Below are 18,674 nucleotides of genomic sequence, written 5' to 3' on the forward strand. Positions count from 1 at the left end.
CATAGTACAGCATAGCACGCCTTCAAGTTTTATCCAAGTTGCGTACTTTTATTTTGCTAAGAGAGGGTGTATATAAATTATATCAATATGAAAACAATACAACTTCATCGAAAGACAGGTGGCTATAGATCTGACTATTTTTTGTAATTGCAGCAAACATGAGTGTTAATCCATACGATCAACCCCCGTCTCAAACTATGCCACACTATGGGGCTCCTGCACAACAGCAGCAGACAACAGTCGTGATAAATCAGCCAGGTGCTGCAGGAAACCAGTTGATAGTTGGCAATATTCATGGAACGAGGCAATGGACATCTGGACTTTTTGATTGCTTCTCAGACTTTGGGACTTGTATGTAATATTGATATGGCATACTTACCGTATTAATCAAATAGCAATATTTAGTCGCCTCCCGAAAGTCGCGTGTGATTTCTTCTTATTTTTTTGTGATTTGTATAAACGAACTGTATTGCAAATGAATAAGAGTTTAAAGAATAAAATAAGTCGCAATTCGTTCCTCTTTAGTTTTTTTTACGGTGGAAAATTCAGACTCTCTAACTTCCCACTGCATAATTCCTTTTCCTACATTTCCAAAGCCCTATTAAAATTCATTATCGACAAATATGTGGTCCAAACGAATAAAACTAATAAGAAATCAATCAATATTTTATTTAATACATCATTTTACATCGCTAAATAAAATGAAATTGCATTCACCATAAAAAAATTGTTTGGATTTCGACTTTCCTTTATGTTTGATTCTAATGCTGATGATGAGTGGTTACTCTTTGAAACATGTATACTGTATATCGAACTTTGCAGTATGCATATGAGTGATATTTTTATTTTTGTCAACAATTTATGCCTAATTATTTTCGATTTCGCATTTACCAGACTTTGTTCCATTTCTCAGTCTCCATTGTCCTATGCCATATTTTATTCATTATTGCTCTATTTTTCCATCTAGGAACCGTTTATATCCTAAAAGGATATCGACAAAAATAAATAGAATTACTAATGTGCTTACTCACGCAATCAAATGTAATGTTATACTGTATAAGCATGCCTTATATTTGTTAATTCAACGGTAATTGTCACTCAATAATATTCTTATTTAATATCAAGTACACAACACGGACAGTTGTAAATTTTCAAAACTTCACATACTTAAAAAAAATTGAATGTATATATAGCACTCTTTAATATTGTACGAATTTAAATTTCATATGCTTAAACTAGGTTTGTATGGATGGTGTTGCTATTGCTGCATGATTACATCAATCTCGTCCAGGCTCGGCGAATCGTGCTGTACTACTTGTTGTGTGCCAGCTGCTGACATTGGTTTAAGAACAAGAATTAGGACTCTAGGTGATATACAGGTCAGTGCGATTGTCACGCAAACTATACTGATGATTAAATTGTCCAATTTAATTTGAATACTGATATTTTAGTACCTTCATAAAATCAACACTTTTGGCATTTAGCAAAAAAAAAAAAAAAAAAAAAAAAAAAAATGCCAAGCAAACATAAAATACTTCGAGCTAAATATATGAATGAATAATAATGATGTAACATTTCCCTAAAACCAACGGGTTCCTAAGTTAAGAAATACATTAGTATAAATGATCTGCGGGGATGCAGATACACGAATCTTCATGATCATTAAACTCATAAAAACTGGCACTAAATATGACATGCATATCTCCTAAGCCCGTCATAATGATCAAGATTATTTAACGATCTTGAATTCCGATATAAACGAAAAGGATGGAATAACTACGGAATTGATAATTTTCCTACATTTTCATATCAACAACAATCACTCTACAGGTAATCCAAAATACCTATTGATTCCGGTAATATTGCAGGACAAATACAATGTGAAATGTATTAAATTTGACAATTACAAAAGAAAACATCGCTTGAGGTCCGATTGTACCACTACATTTCGATCAAAATGATTTAACTTGGCTTTAGTTGAACTATGACCACGCGCAATTACAGATGACTAAAACCCGGGTCTTCATATCTTCGGTACTGTTTTGACCTTTGATTTGACCAGTTTTGAACGTTAGAAATTCTATGCTGCCCCTTTGTATTGTTATATACCGGAAATAATCAACCGTAAGGGAAATCGGCTTTGTGAACCATTTCTGTCGCGAATGCTTGTCCTGCTTTCCAACATTCCGGTTTTTCCTTCGATATTGCCATTTGCTATATATGCTTTCATTTTTTATCATTCCTTTTGATAATTTGGTAATTTTGTTATGCCCCTTCATGACTATTATCCCTTCTCTGATTGCCTGTTTTTCTTCTCTAACTATATAGTTTATTTTGTGTAAAAGTTACTGTGTTTTAAAACATTAAGTTTGTATCTGTAAAAATTTAGTCCATAACATAGGATCGTACTTTGTTTATCTTTTCTTTTTATACACTGTGAGAAAAATCCGTTCCAGGTACTATATTGTAAGAAGTCTTGTATTTCTATGAGCAGCTCGGACGGGGTTCATAGTACGCTAACCCCTTTCTGTGCGCCTGGTCCATGCTCCCAGTTTTCAGTGGAGTCCGAGTTGCTCATTTACCTTTGTTACTGTGTATGTATTAGTTTGGTTATTGTACAGTACCTGAACCGATCCACCCAACTAAAATTGCAATCGTTCATCGATCACCGATTAGTATCCGATCAATCATCAATCCGTCAAACCGATCAATTAAGCCAGTGATCGATTCACGTGACCACAGAGTGGTCAATGTATTCTACGGATTCCGTTGTTTCGTTTGTAAATGTTTACACATATTTGCATAATTCTATAGATTTAAATATAATGTAATTATTTTTATTCTACTTTTGATTTTTTTTAAAATACAATATGTGGATCTAATATCTTAAATTTAAGGTAAATTCAATATGGTAGTTTAAGGGATTCCTTTCAATGGAAATTCTCAAATTTACATGAACCGAAAATCTGTCATTTAACATAACAAAACTGATCAAATCGGTCACCGGTCAGCGATTATCGATCCGTCAAATAGTTGTACGGAACGGTTCAGGGACTGTATGTTCTTTGGGTGTGTGAACAACAAAAACCTAAACAAAATAAAACAACATTAAAATCAATCAAACAAACAAACAAACACACAAATAAGCAAAGCATAGTACAGCATAGCACGCCTTCAAGTTTTATCCAAGTTGCGTACTTTTATTTTGCTAAGAGAGGGTGTATATAAATTATATCAATATGAAAACAATACAACTTCATCGAAAGACAGGTGGCTATAGATCTGACTATTTTTTGTAATTGCAGCAAACATGAGTGTTAATCCATACGATCAACCCCCGTCTCAAACTATGCCACACTATGGGGCTCCTGCACAACAGCAGCAGACAACAGTCGTGATAAATCAGCCAGGTGCTGCAGGAAACCAGTTGATAGTTGGCAATATTCATGGAACGAGGCAATGGACATCTGGACTTTTTGATTGCTTCTCAGACTTTGGGACTTGTATGTAATATTGATATGGCATACTTACCGTATTAATCAAATAGCAATATTTAGTCGCCTCCCGAAAGTCGCGTGTGATTTCTTCTTATTTTTTTGTGATTTGTATAAACGAACTGTATTGCAAATGAATAAGAGTTTAAAGAATAAAATAAGTCGCAATTCGTTCCTCTTTAGTTTTTTTTACGGTGGAAAATTCAGACTCTCTAACTTCCCACTGCATAATTCCTTTTCCTACATTTCCAAAGCCCTATTAAAATTCATTATCGACAAATATGTGGTCCAAACGAATAAAACTAATAAGAAATCAATCAATATTTTATTTAATACATCATTTTACATCGCTAAATAAAATGAAATTGCATTCACCATAAAAAAATTGTTTGGATTTCGACTTTCCTTTATGTTTGATTCTAATGCTGATGATGAGTGGTTACTCTTTGAAACATGTATACTGTATATCGAACTTTGCAGTATGCATATGAGTGATATTTTTATTTTTGTCAACAATTTATGCCTAATTATTTTCGATTTCGCATTTACCAGACTTTGTTCCATTTCTCAGTCTCCATTGTCCTATGCCATATTTTATTCATTATTGCTCTATTTTTCCATCTAGGAACCGTTTATATCCTAAAAGGATATCGACAAAAATAAATAGAATTACTAATGTGCTTACTCACGCAATCAAATGTAATGTTATACTGTATAAGCATGCCTTATATTTGTTAATTCAACGGTAATTGTCACTCAATAATATTCTTATTTAATATCAAGTACACAACACGGACAGTTGTAAATTTTCAAAACTTCACATACTTAAAAAAAATTGAATGTATATATAGCACTCTTTAATATTGTACGAATTTAAATTTCATATGCTTAAACTAGGTTTGTATGGATGGTGTTGCTATTGCTGCATGATTACATCAATCTCGTCCAGGCTCGGCGAATCGTGCTGTACTACTTGTTGTGTGCCAGCTGCTGACATTGGTTTAAGAACAAGAATTAGGACTCTAGGTGATATACAGGTCAGTGCGATTGTCACGCAAACTATACTGATGATTAAATTGTCCAATTTAATTTGAATACTGATATTTTAGTACCTTCATAAAATCAACACTTTTGGCATTTAGCAAAAAAAAAAAAAAAAAAAAAAAAAAAATGCCAAGCAAACATAAAATACTTCGAGCTAAATATATGAATGAATAATAATGATGTAACATTTCCCTAAAACCAACGGGTTCCTAAGTTAAGAAATACATTAGTATAAATGATCTGCGGGGATGCAGATACACGAATCTTCATGATCATTAAACTCATAAAAACTGGCACTAAATATGACATGCATATCTCCTAAGCCCGTCATAATGATCAAGATTATTTAACGATCTTGAATTCCGATATAAACGAAAAGGATGGAATAACTACGGAATTGATAATTTTCCTACATTTTCATATCAACAACAATCACTCTACAGGTAATCCAAAATACCTATTGATTCCGGTAATATTGCAGGACAAATACAATGTGAAATGTATTAAATTTGACAATTACAAAAGAAAACATCGCTTGAGGTCCGATTGTACCACTACATTTCGATCAAAATGATTTAACTTGGCTTTAGTTGAACTATGACCACGCGCAATTACAGATGACTAAAACCCGGGTCTTCATATCTTCGGTACTGTTTTGACCTTTGATTTGACCAGTTTTGAACGTTAGAAATTCTATGCTGCCCCTTTGTATTGTTATATACCGGAAATAATCAACCGTAAGGGAAATCGGCTTTGTGAACCATTTCTGTCGCGAATGCTTGTCCTGCTTTCCAACATTCCGGTTTTTCCTTCGATATTGCCATTTGCTATATATGCTTTCATTTTTTATCATTCCTTTTGATAATTTGGTAATTTTGTTATGCCCCTTCATGACTATTATCCCTTCTCTGATTGCCTGTTTTTCTTCTCTAACTATATAGTTTATTTTGTGTAAAAGTTACTGTGTTTTAAAACATTAAGTTTGTATCTGTAAAAATTTAGTCCATAACATAGGATCGTACTTTGTTTATCTTTTCTTTTTATACACTGTGAGAAAAATCCGTTCCAGGTACTATATTGTAAGAAGTCTTGTATTTCTATGAGCAGCTCGGACGGGGTTCATAGTACGCTAACCCCTTTCTGTGCGCCTGGTCCATGCTCCCAGTTTTCAGTGGAGTCCGAGTTGCTCATTTACCTTTGTTACTGTGTATGTATTAGTTTGGTTATTGTACAGTACCTGAACCGATCCACCCAACTAAAATTGCAATCGTTCATCGATCACCGATTAGTATCCGATCAATCATCAATCCGTCAAACCGATCAATTAAGCCAGTGATCGATTCACGTGACCACAGAGTGGTCAATGTATTCTACGGATTCCGTTGTTTCGTTTGTAAATGTTTACACATATTTGCATAATTCTATAGATTTAAATATAATGTAATTATTTTTATTCTACTTTTGATTTTTTTTAAAATACAATATGTGGATCTAATATCTTAAATTTAAGGTAAATTCAATATGGTAGTTTAAGGGATTCCTTTCAATGGAAATTCTCAAATTTACATGAACCGAAAATCTGTCATTTAACATAACAAAACTGATCAAATCGGTCACCGGTCAGCGATTATCGATCCGTCAAATAGTTGTACGGAACGGTTCAGGGACTGTATGTTCTTTGGGTGTGTGAACAACAAAAACCTAAACAAAATAAAACAACATTAAAATCAATCAAACAAACAAACAAACACACAAATAAGCAAAGCATAGTACAGCATAGCACGCCTTCAAGTTTTATCCAAGTTGCGTACTTTTATTTTGCTAAGAGAGGGTGTATATAAATTATATCAATATGAAAACAATACAACTTCATCGAAAGACAGGTGGCTATAGATCTGACTATTTTTTGTAATTGCAGCAAACATGAGTGTTAATCCATACGATCAACCCCCGTCTCAAACTATGCCACACTATGGGGCTCCTGCACAACAGCAGCAGACAACAGTCGTGATAAATCAGCCAGGTGCTGCAGGAAACCAGTTGATAGTTGGCAATATTCATGGAACGAGGCAATGGACATCTGGACTTTTTGATTGCTTCTCAGACTTTGGGACTTGTATGTAATATTGATATGGCATACTTACCGTATTAATCAAATAGCAATATTTAGTCGCCTCCCGAAAGTCGCGTGTGATTTCTTCTTATTTTTTGTGATTTGTATAAACGAACTGTATTGCAAATGAATAAGAGTTTAAAGAATAAAATAAGTCGCAATTCGTTCCTCTTTAGTTTTTTTTACGGTGGAAAATTCAGACTCTCTAACTTCCCACTGCATAATTCCTTTTCCTACATTTCCAAAGCCCTATTAAAATTCATTATCGACAAATATGTGGTCCAAACGAATAAAACTAATAAGAAATCAATCAATATTTTATTTAATACATCATTTTACATCGCTAAATAAAATGAAATTGCATTCACCATAAAAAAATTGTTTGGATTTCGACTTTCCTTTATGTTTGATTCTAATGCTGATGATGAGTGGTTACTCTTTGAAACATGTATACTGCATATCGAACTTTGCAGTATGCATATGAGTGATATTTTTATTTTTGTCAACAATTTATGCCTAATTATTTTCGATTTCGCATTTACCAGACTTTGTTCCATTTCTCAGTCTCCATTGTCCTATGCCATATTTTATTCATTATTGCTCTATTTTTCCATCTAGGAACCGTTTATATCCTAAAAGGATATCGACAAAAATAAATAGAATTACTAATGTGCTTACTCACGCAATCAAATGTAATGTTATACTGTATAAGCATGCCTTATATTTGTTAATTCAACGGTAATTGTCACTCAATAATATTCTTATTTAATATCAAGTACACAACACGGACAGTTGTAAATTTTCAAAACTTCACATACTTAAAAAAAATTGAATGTATATATAGCACTCTTTAATATTGTACGAATTTAAATTTCATATGCTTAAACTAGGTTTGTATGGATGGTGTTGCTATTGCTGCATGATTACATCAATCTCGTCCAGGCTCGGCGAATCGTGCTGTACTACTTGTTGTGTGCCAGCTGCTGACATTGGTTTAAGAACAAGAATTAGGACTCTAGGTGATATACAGGTCAGTGCGATTGTCACGCAAACTATACTGATGATTAAATTGTCCAATTTAATTTGAATACTGATATTTTAGTACCTTCATAAAATCAACACTTTTGGCATTTAGCAAAAAAAAAAAAAAAAAAAAAAAAAAAAATGCCAAGCAAACATAAAATACTTCGAGCTAAATATATGAATGAATAATAATGATGTAACATTTCCCTAAAACCAACGGGTTCCTAAGTTAAGAAATACATTAGTATAAATGATCTGCGGGGATGCAGATACACGAATCTTCATGATCATTAAACTCATAAAAACTGGCACTAAATATGACATGCATATCTCCTAAGCCCGTCATAATGATCAAGATTATTTAACGATCTTGAATTCCGATATAAACGAAAAGGATGGAATAACTACGGAATTGATAATTTTCCTACATTTTCATATCAACAACAATCACTCTACAGGTAATCCAAAATACCTATTGATTCCGGTAATATTGCAGGACAAATACAATGTGAAATGTATTAAATTTGACAATTACAAAAGAAAACATCGCTTGAGGTCCGATTGTACCACTACATTTCGATCAAAATGATTTAACTTGGCTTTAGTTGAACTATGACCACGCGCAATTACAGATGACTAAAACCCGGGTCTTCATATCTTCGGTACTGTTTTGACCTTTGATTTGACCAGTTTTGAACGTTAGAAATTCTATGCTGCCCCTTTGTATTGTTATATACCGGAAATAATCAACCGTAAGGGAAATCGGCTTTGTGAACCATTTCTGTCGCGAATGCTTGTCCTGCTTTCCAACATTCCGGTTTTTCCTTCGATATTGCCATTTGCTATATATGCTTTCATTTTTTATCATTCCTTTTGATAATTTGGTAATTTTGTTATGCCCCTTCATGACTATTATCCCTTCTCTGATTGCCTGTTTTTCTTCTCTAACTATATAGTTTATTTTGTGTAAAAGTTACTGTGTTTTAAAACATTAAGTTTGTATCTGTAAAAATTTAGTCCATAACATAGGATCGTACTTTGTTTATCTTTTCTTTTTATACACTGTGAGAAAAATCCGTTCCAGGTACTATATTGTAAGAAGTCTTGTATTTCTATGAGCAGCTCGGACGGGGTTCATAGTACGCTAACCCCTTTCTGTGCGCCTGGTCCATGCTCCCAGTTTTCAGTGGAGTCCGAGTTGCTCATTTACCTTTGTTACTGTGTATGTATTAGTTTGGTTATTGTACAGTACCTGAACCGATCCACCCAACTAAAATTGCAATCGTTCATCGATCACCGATTAGTATCCGATCAATCATCAATCCGTCAAACCGATCAATTAAGCCAGTGATCGATTCACGTGACCACAGAGTGGTCAATGTATTCTACGGATTCCGTTGTTTCGTTTGTAAATGTTTACACATATTTGCATAATTCTATAGATTTAAATATAATGTAATTATTTTTATTCTACTTTTGATTTTTTTTAAAATACAATATGTGGATCTAATATCTTAAATTTAAGGTAAATTCAATATGGTAGTTTAAGGGATTCCTTTCAATGGAAATTCTCAAATTTACATGAACCGAAAATCTGTCATTTAACATAACAAAACTGATCAAATCGGTCACCGGTCAGCGATTATCGATCCGTCAAATAGTTGTACGGAACGGTTCAGGGACTGTATGTTCTTTGGGTGTGTGAACAACAAAAACCTAAACAAAATAAAACAACATTAAAATCAATCAAACAAACAAACAAACACACAAATAAGCAAAGCATAGTACAGCATAGCACGCCTTCAAGTTTTATCCAAGTTGCGTACTTTTATTTTGCTAAGAGAGGGTGTATATAAATTATATCAATATGAAAACAATACAACTTCATCGAAAGACAGGTGGCTATAGATCTGACTATTTTTTGTAATTGCAGCAAACATGAGTGTTAATCCATACGATCAACCCCCGTCTCAAACTATGCCACACTATGGGGCTCCTGCACAACAGCAGCAGACAACAGTCGTGATAAATCAGCCAGGTGCTGCAGGAAACCAGTTGATAGTTGGCAATATTCATGGAACGAGGCAATGGACATCTGGACTTTTTGATTGCTTCTCAGACTTTGGGACTTGTATGTAATATTGATATGGCATACTTACCGTATTAATCAAATAGCAATATTTAGTCGCCTCCCGAAAGTCGCGTGTGATTTCTTCTTATTTTTTGTGATTTGTATAAACGAACTGTATTGCAAATGAATAAGAGTTTAAAGAATAAAATAAGTCGCAATTCGTTCCTCTTTAGTTTTTTTTTACGGTGGAAAATTCAGACTCTCTAACTTCCCACTGCATAATTCCTTTTCCTACATTTCCAAAGCCCTATTAAAATTCATTATCGACAAATATGTGGTCCAAACGAATAAAACTAATAAGAAATCAATCAATATTTTATTTAATACATCATTTTACATCGCTAAATAAAATGAAATTGCATTCACCATAAAAAAATTGTTTGGATTTCGACTTTCCTTTATGTTTGATTCTAATGCTGATGATGAGTGGTTACTCTTTGAAACATGTATACTGCATATCGAACTTTGCAGTATGCATATGAGTGATATTTTTATTTTTGTCAACAATTTATGCCTAATTATTTTCGATTTCGCATTTACCAGACTTTGTTCCATTTCTCAGTCTCCATTGTCCTATGCCATATTTTATTCATTATTGCTCTATTTTTCCATCCAGGAACCGTTTATATCCTAAAAGGATATCGACAAAAATAAATAGAATTACTAATGTGCTTACTCACGCAATCAAATGTAATGTTATATTGTATAAGCATGCCTTATATTTGTTAATTCAACGGTAATTGTCACTCAATAATATTCTTATTTAATATCAAGTACACAACACGGACAGTTGTAAATTTTCAAAACTTCACATACTTAAAAAAAATTGAATGTATATATAGCACTCTTTAATATTGTACGAATTTAAATTTCATATGCTTAAACTAGGTTTGTATGGATGGTGTTGCTATTGCTGCATGATTACATCAATCTCGTCCAGGCTCGGCGAATCGTGCTGTACTACTTGTTGTGTGCCAGCTGCTGACATTGGTTTAAGAACAAGAATTAGGACTCTAGGTGATATACAGGTCAGTGCGATTGTCACGCAAACTATACTGATGATTAAATTGTCCAATTTAATTTGAATACTGATATTTTAGTACCTTCATAAAATCAACACTTGGCATTTAGCAAAAAAAAAAAATGCCAAGCAAACATAAAATACTTCGAGCTAAATATATGAATGAATAATAATGATGTAACATTTCCTTAAAACCAACGGGTTCCTAAGTTAAGAAATACATTAGTATAAAAAAGTTCAAAGTCGTTATGTTGATAAATATATACCTGGAAGTCATTTACAATTTAGTTTCATACCATATAAACCTTACATTTTGGGTAATTCTCTTAGAAGTAATCAACAAGAAATGTTTCAGGAATTGAATTTGAACTGATATTTATATTGCTTATCATTGCAGGGTTCAATGTGTAATGACTGCATGACAGTCGCATTTTGTGCCCCCTGTGCTGCTTGTCAGGAATACCGTGAGCTACAGAGAATGGGATTGTAAAATATATTACTTACACCGAACCTTTGAATAGCACCACGCACGCGCATAATATCAATGCATTTATATATTTTACTGTGATAGACGTTTAAAGATGTTAAATTTTGTTATTTGTGATTTTACGTAATTTGGAATAAACTCATTAAATAGTATGCTAACACACTATACATATATGCTGTATTGTTCTATTTTCACCTCAACTTAAGATTCAACTTTTTCTATACGACTGTATTTCAGCAAGACACACACACTTATCCTACAAAATTGTATGAGTTGTATTAAAGTATATTTTTTTAGTTGAGCCCATTCGTACAGTCATACTACTATTAGACTACCTTGGCCTCTTTTCCTTAGTGCTTTCATATTATTAAATTATTGAAGCTTGATAGAAGTATAAAAATCAACAGCTTCGAAAAGTTAATAACTAATTACAGGACTATTACACTATAATTTCAGTTTGCAGTCTATAAGAAATATGTATACTTTTATTTAGTTCGAGCACAATGAACATATTTGTACACGTTTTTATAGTTTAAAATTAACAAAAGTTAACAACATTCTGCTAGGGAGTTTTATGATTTTAATCATTTTAAAAAGTTTCTAACCACTATTGTAAAAATCGTACAGAATATTTTTTAAAAATACGAATTACCTTGCATTGATAAAAATATCCGATAGCATTTTTTTTGCAAAGCTTATCTATTTTGTTCGAAAGGTATATGTTGTTCTTATGTGAAATAATACTTTCCTGTACAATGAACAGTTTGTGTTGGTATCTTATTACTGATTCATTTAAACAATATGAGAAAGTTAGCAAGCTTTGTGATACTAAAGTGTACTGCTTGAGATGAATAGACTTTCAGTGGAATTGTTCTAGTATGAAGAAATATACATGAAATTCACATTATTGGTTTGTGAATTTTGAATCAGTGTGTTCTTAAATTTTAACAAAGATTTTTTTAAAAATTTTATTTGCTTTCTACTCCTTCTAATAAAATTGGTATATCTATTGACTTGTCACTTTAACCATATCAAGACGTGAAACTAAGCTATGAAATGCTCAAATAACAATACAGATGTTATCTGATTTATTAGAGTTAAGTTTTGAAGAACACAAAAGAGAACTATAGAATGTGTACTTGGTGGCTTTTCTATCAGACTTAACAGTATGATTTAAATACTTGCCATGCAAGAACGTTGTTTAGTCATGCATACGATATGTCATGTTCATTTGCTTTCGATTTACGCACAAGTAGTTTCGTTTTCACATTTTCAGAAAACCATAGATAAATGAAAGAATACTTGTGTGACAGTTTTATTTTTAAAGTAAACGAAAATTAGTGCTTCAATAAATGCAGAGCTAGATTGAGCTTAATTATAAGGAAAATAACCATGCAAATTGTTGATACATATAGCATATTCTTTGATTAATTGAATATATAAAGGATGACAAGATTGAATATGGTGGCTTCTTTTAGAAGGAAAAGTAACACACGTAGTACTAAAAAAACACGTAAAGCTGTATTACAATAAATGAAATTGCATCATCCTGTTAAAGTATGTACAAAATACATTTACTGGCGGAAATACAAGAAAGGTAATGCAACAAAATTCAGTTAATTAACATAATCTATTATTAAATAAACTGAATCAATGTGAATTCAATTTTGTTAATTTTGCAAAATAAAAAAAATTGCGTTTGTTATACATTTTGGTCTATAGTTTTCCTTTACCATCGATCTCTAAATGTAGGTCAGAATATAAAATAAAACAAAACACTTCACAGCGTCTGTAGTATCCTTTATCTCAAGTTCGTTGGGTTAGATGCGATGTATCGAATCTTCGAAATTAGGATTGTTTAAAGATAATACGAAGGGTCTGAAGGATCTGTCTATTTGCTAAATCATTTGTCATTTTTGATTAGATTTTACATCAAATGTTCACATGCAAAACTTTAAATATCGGCAATTTACCAATGTCACGGCGAGTCAGTATACCCTGAAAGCTTACTGTGCTCATGTCCTTGAATAAAGGATTGCTATGGAATGGTATGGGCTATGAAATAGATCAATATACGTTGCATGTAACTATTGATTATTTAAACAGTAAATTACCTGGAACACTCCGTATAAACACAAAGGACAACCATTTAAAACCTCATGAAATTAAGTAGAAAATTGTCTACAGTATTCGATAAAACGGAAGGCTCTTTTGAACTCAAACAGGTAAGTTTACTTTTGACAAATTTTAGTCCGAATTGAAACTTACAAATGGACATAATGATAAAAAAGAAAATTGATACAAATAGCTTGATTATTATTTTTTTTTGGTGGGGGAGGGTAAATAAAAGTTTTCAATTAATATTATAAATATCATATGAATGTAGCTTGACTATGTACAAATGTAATGCACCGACAAAGCAAAGTAAAGTTAAATGATCTGCGGGGATGCAGATACACGAATCTTCATGATCATTAAACTCATAAAAACTGGCACTAAATATGACATGCATATCTCCTAAGCCCGTCATAATGATCAAGATTATTTAACGATCTTGAATTCCGATATAAACGAAAAGGATGGAAAAACTACGGAATTGATAATTTTCCTACATTTTCATATCAACAACAATCACTCTACAGGTAATCTAAAATACCTATTGATTCCGGTAATATTGCAGGACAAATACAATGTGAAATGTATTAAATTTGACAATTACAAAAGAAAACATCGCTTGAGGTCCGACTGTACCACTACATTTCGACTAAAATGATTTAACTTGGCTTTAGTTGAACTATGATCACGCGCAATTACAGATGACTAAAACCCGGGTCTTCATATCTTCGGTACTGTTTTGACCTTTGATTTGACCAGTTTTGAACGTTAGAAATTCTATGCTGCCCCTTTGTATTGTAATATACCGGAAATAATCAACCGTAAGGGAAATCGGCTTTGTGAACCATTTCTGTCGCGAATGCTTGTCCTGCTTTCCAACATTCCGGTTTTTCCTTCGATATTGCCATTTGCTATATATGCTTTCATTTTTTATCATTCCTTTTGATAATTTGGTAATTTTGTTATGCCCCTTCATGACTATTATCCCTTCTCTGATTGCCTGTTTTTCTTCTCTAACAATATAGTTTATTTTGTGTAAAAGTTACTGTGTTTTAAAACATTAAGTTTGTATCTGTAAAAATTTAGTCCATAACATAGGATCGTACTTTGTTTATCTTTTCTTTTTATACACTGTGAGAAAAATCCGTTCCAGGTACTATATTGTAAGAAGTCTTGTATTTCTATGAGCAGCTCGGACGGGGTTCATAGTACGCTAACCCCTTTCTGTGCGCCTGGTCCATGCTCCCAGTTTTCAGTGGAGTCCGAGTTGCTCATTTACCTTTGTTACTCTGTATGTATTAGTTTGGTTATTGTACAGTACCTGAACCGATCCACCCAACTAAAATTGCAATCGTTCATCGATCACCGATTAGTATCCGATCAATCATCAATCCGTCAAACCGATCAATAAAGCCAGTGATCGATTCACGTGACCACAGAGTGGTCAATGTATTCTACGGATTCCGTTGTTTCGTTTGTAAATGTTTACACATATTTGCATAATTCTATAGATTTAAATATAATGTAATTATTTTTATTCTACTTTTGATTTTTTTTAAAATACAATATGTGGATCTAATATCTTAAATTTAAGGTAAATTCAATATGGTAGTTTATGGGATTCCTTTCAATGGAAATTCTCAAATTTACATGAACCGAAAATCCGTCATTTAACATAACAAAACTGATCAAATCGGTCACCGGTCAGCGATTATCGATCCGTCAAATAGTTGTACGGAACGGTTCAGGGACTGTATGTTCTTTGGGTGTGTGAACAACAAAAACCTAAACAAAATAAAACAACATTAAAATCAATCAAACAAACAAACAAACACACAAATAAGCAAAGCATAGTACAGCATAGCACGCCTTCAAGTTTTATCCAAGTTGCGTACTTTTATTTTGCTAAGAGAGGGTGTATATAAATTATATCAATATGAAAACAATACAACTTCATCGAAAGACAGGTGGCTATAGATCTGACTATTTTTTGTAATTGCAGCAAACATGAGTGTTAATCCATACGATCAACCCCCGTCTCAAACTATGCCACACTATGGGGCTCCTGCACAACAGCAGCAGACAACAGTCGTGATAAATCAGCCAGGTGCTGCAGGAAACCAGTTGATAGTTGGCAATATTCATGGAACGAGGCAATGGACATCTGGACTTTTTGATTGCTTCTCAGACTTTGGGACTTGTATGTAATATTGATATGGCATACTTACCGTATTAATCAAATAGCAATATTTAGTCGCCTCCCGAAAGTCGCGTGTGATTTCTTCTTATTTTTTGTGATTTGTATAAACGAACTGTATTGCAAATGAATAAGAGTTTAAAGAATAAAATAAGTCGCAATTCGTTCCTCTTTAGTTTTTTTTACGATGGAAAATTCAGACTCTCTAACTTCCCACTGCATAATTCCTTTTCCTACATTTCCAAAGCCCTATTAAAATTCATTATCGACAAATATGTGGTCCAAACGAATAAAACTAATAAGAAATCAATCAATATTTTATTTAATACATCATTTTACATCGCTAAATAAAATGAAATTGCATTCACCATAAAAAAATTGTTTGGATTTCGACCTTCCTTTATGTTTGATTCTAATGCTGATGATGAGTGGTTACTCTTTGAAACATGTATACTGCATATCGAACTTTGCAGTATGCATATGAGTGATATTTTTATTTTTGTCAACAATTTATGCCTAATTATTTTCGATTTCGCATTTACCAGACTTTGTTCCATTTCTCAGTCTCCATTGTCCTATGCCATATTTTATTCATTATTGCTCTATTTTTCCATCCAGGAACCGTTTATATCCTAAAAGGATATCGACAAAAATAAATAGAATTACTAATATGCTTACTCACGCAATCAAATGTAATGTTATATTGTATAAGCATGCCTATCAAGTACACAACACGGACAGTTGTAAATTTTCAAAACTTCACATACCTAAAAAAAATTGAATGTATATATAGCACTCTTTAATATTGTACGAATTTAAATTTCATATGCTTAAACTAGGTTTGTATGGATGGTGTTGCTATTGCTGCATGATTACATCAATCTCGTCCAGGCTCGGCGAATCGTGCTGTACTACTTGTTGTGTGCCAGCTGCTGACATTGGTTTAAGAACAAGAATTAGGACTCTAGGTGATATACAGGTCAGTGCGATTGTCACGCAAACTATACTGATGATTAAATTGTCCAATTTAATTTGAATACTGATATTTTAGTACCTTCATAAAATCAACACTTGGCATTTAGCAAAAAAAAAAAAAAAAAAAAAAAAAAAAAAATGCCAAGCAAACATAAAATACTTCGAGCTAAATATATGAATGAATAATAATGATGTAACATTTCCTTAAAACCAACGGGTTCCTAAGTTAAGAAATACATTAGTGTAAAAATGTTCAAAGTCGTTATGTTGATAAATATATACCTGGAAGTCATTTACAATTTAGTTTCATACCATATAAACCTTACATTTTGGGTAATTCTCTTAGAAGTAATCAACAAGAAATGTTTCAGGAATTGAATTTGAACTGAAATTTATATTGCTTATCATTGCAGGGTTCAATGTGTAATGACTGCATGACAGTCGCATTTTGTGCCCCCTGTGCTGCTTGTCAGGAATACCGTGAGCTGCAGAGAATGGGATTGTAAAATATATTACTTACACCGAACCTTTGAATAGCACCACGCACGCGCATAATATCAATGCATTTATATATTTTACTGTGATAGACGTTTAAAGATGTTAAATTTTGTTATTTGTGATTTTACGTAATTTGGAATAAACTCATTAAATAGTATGCTAACACACTATACATATATGCTGTATTGTTCTATTTTTACCTCAACTTAAGATTCAACTTTTTCTATACGACTGTATTTCAGCAAGACACACACACTTATCCTACAAAATTGTATGAGTTGTATTAAAGTATATTTTTTTAGTTGAGCCCATTCGTACAGTCATACTACTATTAGACTACCTTGGCCTCTTTTCCTTAGTGCTTTCATATTATTAAATTATTGAAGCTTGATAGAAGTATAAAAATCAACAGCTTCGAAAAGTTAATAACTAATTAGAGGACTATTACACTATAATTTCAGTTTGCAGTCTATAAGAAATATGTATACTTTTAATTAGTTCGAGCACAATGAACATATTTGTACACGTTTTTATAGTTTAAAATTAACAAAAGTTAACAACATTCTGCTAGGGAGTTTTATGATTTTAATCATTTTAAAAAGTTTCTAACCACTATTGTAAAAATCGTACAGAATATTTTTTTAAAAATACGAATTACCTTGCATTGATAAAAATGTCCGATAACATTTTTTTTGCAAAGCTTATCTATTTTGTTCGAAAGGTATATGTTGTTCTTATGTGAAATAATACTTTCCTGTACAATGAACAGTTTGTGTTGGTATCTTATTACTGATTCATTTAAACAATATGAGAAAGTTAGCAAGCTTTGTGATACTAAAGTGTACTGCTTGAGATGAATAGACTTTCAGTGGAATTGTTCTAGTATGAAGAAATATACATGAAATTCACATTATTGGTTTGTGAATTTTGAATCAGTGTGTTCTTAAATTTTAACAAAGATTTTTTTTTAAATTTTATTTGCTTTCTACTCCTTCTAATAAAATTGGTATATCTATTGACTTGTCACTTTAACCATATCAAGACGTGAAACTAAGCTATGAAATGCTCAAATAACAATACAGATGTTATCTGATTTATTAGAGTTAAGTTTTGAAGAACACAAAAGAGAACTATAGAATGTGTACTTGGTGGCTTTTCTATCAGACTTAACAGTATGATTTAAATACTTGCCATGCAAGAACGTTGTTTAGTCATGCATACGATATGTCATGTTCATTTGCTTTCGATTTACGCACAAGTAGTTTCGTTTTCACATTTTCAGAAAACCATAGATAAATGAAAGAATACTTGTGTGACAGTTTTATTTTTAAAGTAAACGAAAATTAGTGCTTCAATAAATGCAGAGCTAGATTGAGCTTAATTATAAGGAAAATAACCATGCAAATTGTTGATACATATAGCATATTCTTTGATTAATTGAATATATAAAGGATGACAAGATTGAATATGGTGGCTTCTTTTAGAAGGAAAAGTAACACACGTAGTACTAAAAAAACACGTACAGCTATATTACAATAAATGAAATTGCATCATCCTGTTAAAGTATGTACAAAAT

The 18,674-nt window shown here is 32.4% G+C and overlaps 2 protein-coding genes and 2 long non-coding RNA genes across 6 annotated transcripts; 2 read left to right on the top strand and 2 right to left on the bottom strand.

Annotated features, from left to right (window-relative positions):
* Positions 1 to 118: 118 nt before the first annotated feature.
* Positions 119 to 12,322, top strand: LOC148614332 (cornifelin homolog B-like). Of its 2 annotated transcripts, XM_088588416.1 has the most exons (7): positions 3,306 to 3,503; positions 4,392 to 4,531; positions 6,457 to 6,654; positions 7,542 to 7,681; positions 9,608 to 9,805; positions 10,694 to 10,833; positions 11,224 to 12,322. In XM_088588416.1, the coding sequence occupies exons 5-7, from the start codon at positions 9,613 to 9,615 to the stop codon at positions 11,314 to 11,316; spliced, it is 426 nt and encodes a 141-aa protein (XP_088444542.1). In that variant the 5' UTR covers positions 3,306 to 3,503; positions 4,392 to 4,531; positions 6,457 to 6,654; positions 7,542 to 7,681; positions 9,608 to 9,612; the 3' UTR covers positions 11,317 to 12,322. The 2 variants fall into 2 exon arrangements, 1 of the variants encoding a protein (XP_088444542.1); XR_015923640.1 differs by lacking the exons at positions 7,542 to 7,681; positions 9,608 to 9,805; positions 10,694 to 10,833; positions 11,224 to 12,322 and adding exons at positions 119 to 351; positions 1,240 to 1,379 and having other exon boundaries at positions 6,457 to 6,603.
* Positions 10,126 to 12,604, bottom strand: LOC148614333 (uncharacterized). Its single transcript, XR_015923642.1, has 3 exons — positions 12,499 to 12,604; positions 11,509 to 11,569; positions 10,126 to 10,435 (listed from the first exon to the last, which is right to left on the bottom strand). It is a non-coding gene; the product is annotated as an uncharacterized LOC148614333 (long non-coding RNA).
* LOC148614334 (cornifelin homolog B-like) lies at positions 10,694 to 18,113 on the top strand. Of its 2 annotated transcripts, none has more exons than XM_088588415.1 (4): positions 10,694 to 10,833; positions 15,431 to 15,628; positions 16,465 to 16,604; positions 17,014 to 18,113. In XM_088588415.1, exons 2-4 carry the CDS (start codon positions 15,436 to 15,438, stop codon positions 17,104 to 17,106), a joined length of 426 nt encoding a protein of 141 aa, XP_088444541.1. In that variant the 5' UTR covers positions 10,694 to 10,833; positions 15,431 to 15,435; the 3' UTR covers positions 17,107 to 18,113. The 2 variants fall into 2 exon arrangements, with proteins under 2 accessions (XP_088444541.1, XP_088444540.1); XM_088588414.1 differs by lacking the exon at positions 10,694 to 10,833 and adding an exon at positions 13,261 to 13,538.
* LOC148614335 (uncharacterized) lies at positions 15,929 to 18,395 on the bottom strand. Its single transcript, XR_015923641.1, has 3 exons — positions 18,290 to 18,395; positions 17,299 to 17,359; positions 15,929 to 16,257 (listed from the first exon to the last, which is right to left on the bottom strand). It is a non-coding gene; the product is annotated as an uncharacterized LOC148614335 (long non-coding RNA).
* Between the last annotated feature and the right edge of the window lie 279 nt (positions 18,396 to 18,674).

This window comes from Perna viridis, chromosome 6 (genome assembly GCF_037379345.1).
Source record: "Perna viridis isolate PV_CMFRI_1.1 ecotype Kerala chromosome 6, ASM3737934v1, whole genome shotgun sequence".
Taxonomy (NCBI): domain Eukaryota; kingdom Metazoa; phylum Mollusca; class Bivalvia; order Mytilida; family Mytilidae; genus Perna; species Perna viridis.

What these genes read in the sequence shown, in the direction of transcription:
- LOC148614332 (XM_088588416.1), top strand. Translation starts at nt 9,613, where the DNA reads ATGAGTGTTAATCCATACGATCAACCCCCGTCTCAAACTATGCCACAC. An exon ending in CTTCTCAGACTTTGGGACTT is followed by an intron (nt 9,806 to 10,693) that starts GTATGTAATATT and finishes TGCTTAAACTAG; the next exon opens with GTTTGTATGGATGGTGTTGC. An exon ending in GGACTCTAGGTGATATACAG is followed by an intron (nt 10,834 to 11,223) that starts GTCAGTGCGATT and finishes TTATCATTGCAG; the next exon opens with GGTTCAATGTGTAATGACTG.
- LOC148614334 (XM_088588415.1), top strand. Translation starts at nt 15,436, where the DNA reads ATGAGTGTTAATCCATACGATCAACCCCCGTCTCAAACTATGCCACAC. An exon ending in CTTCTCAGACTTTGGGACTT is followed by an intron (nt 15,629 to 16,464) that starts GTATGTAATATT and finishes TGCTTAAACTAG; the next exon opens with GTTTGTATGGATGGTGTTGC. An exon ending in GGACTCTAGGTGATATACAG is followed by an intron (nt 16,605 to 17,013) that starts GTCAGTGCGATT and finishes TTATCATTGCAG; the next exon opens with GGTTCAATGTGTAATGACTG.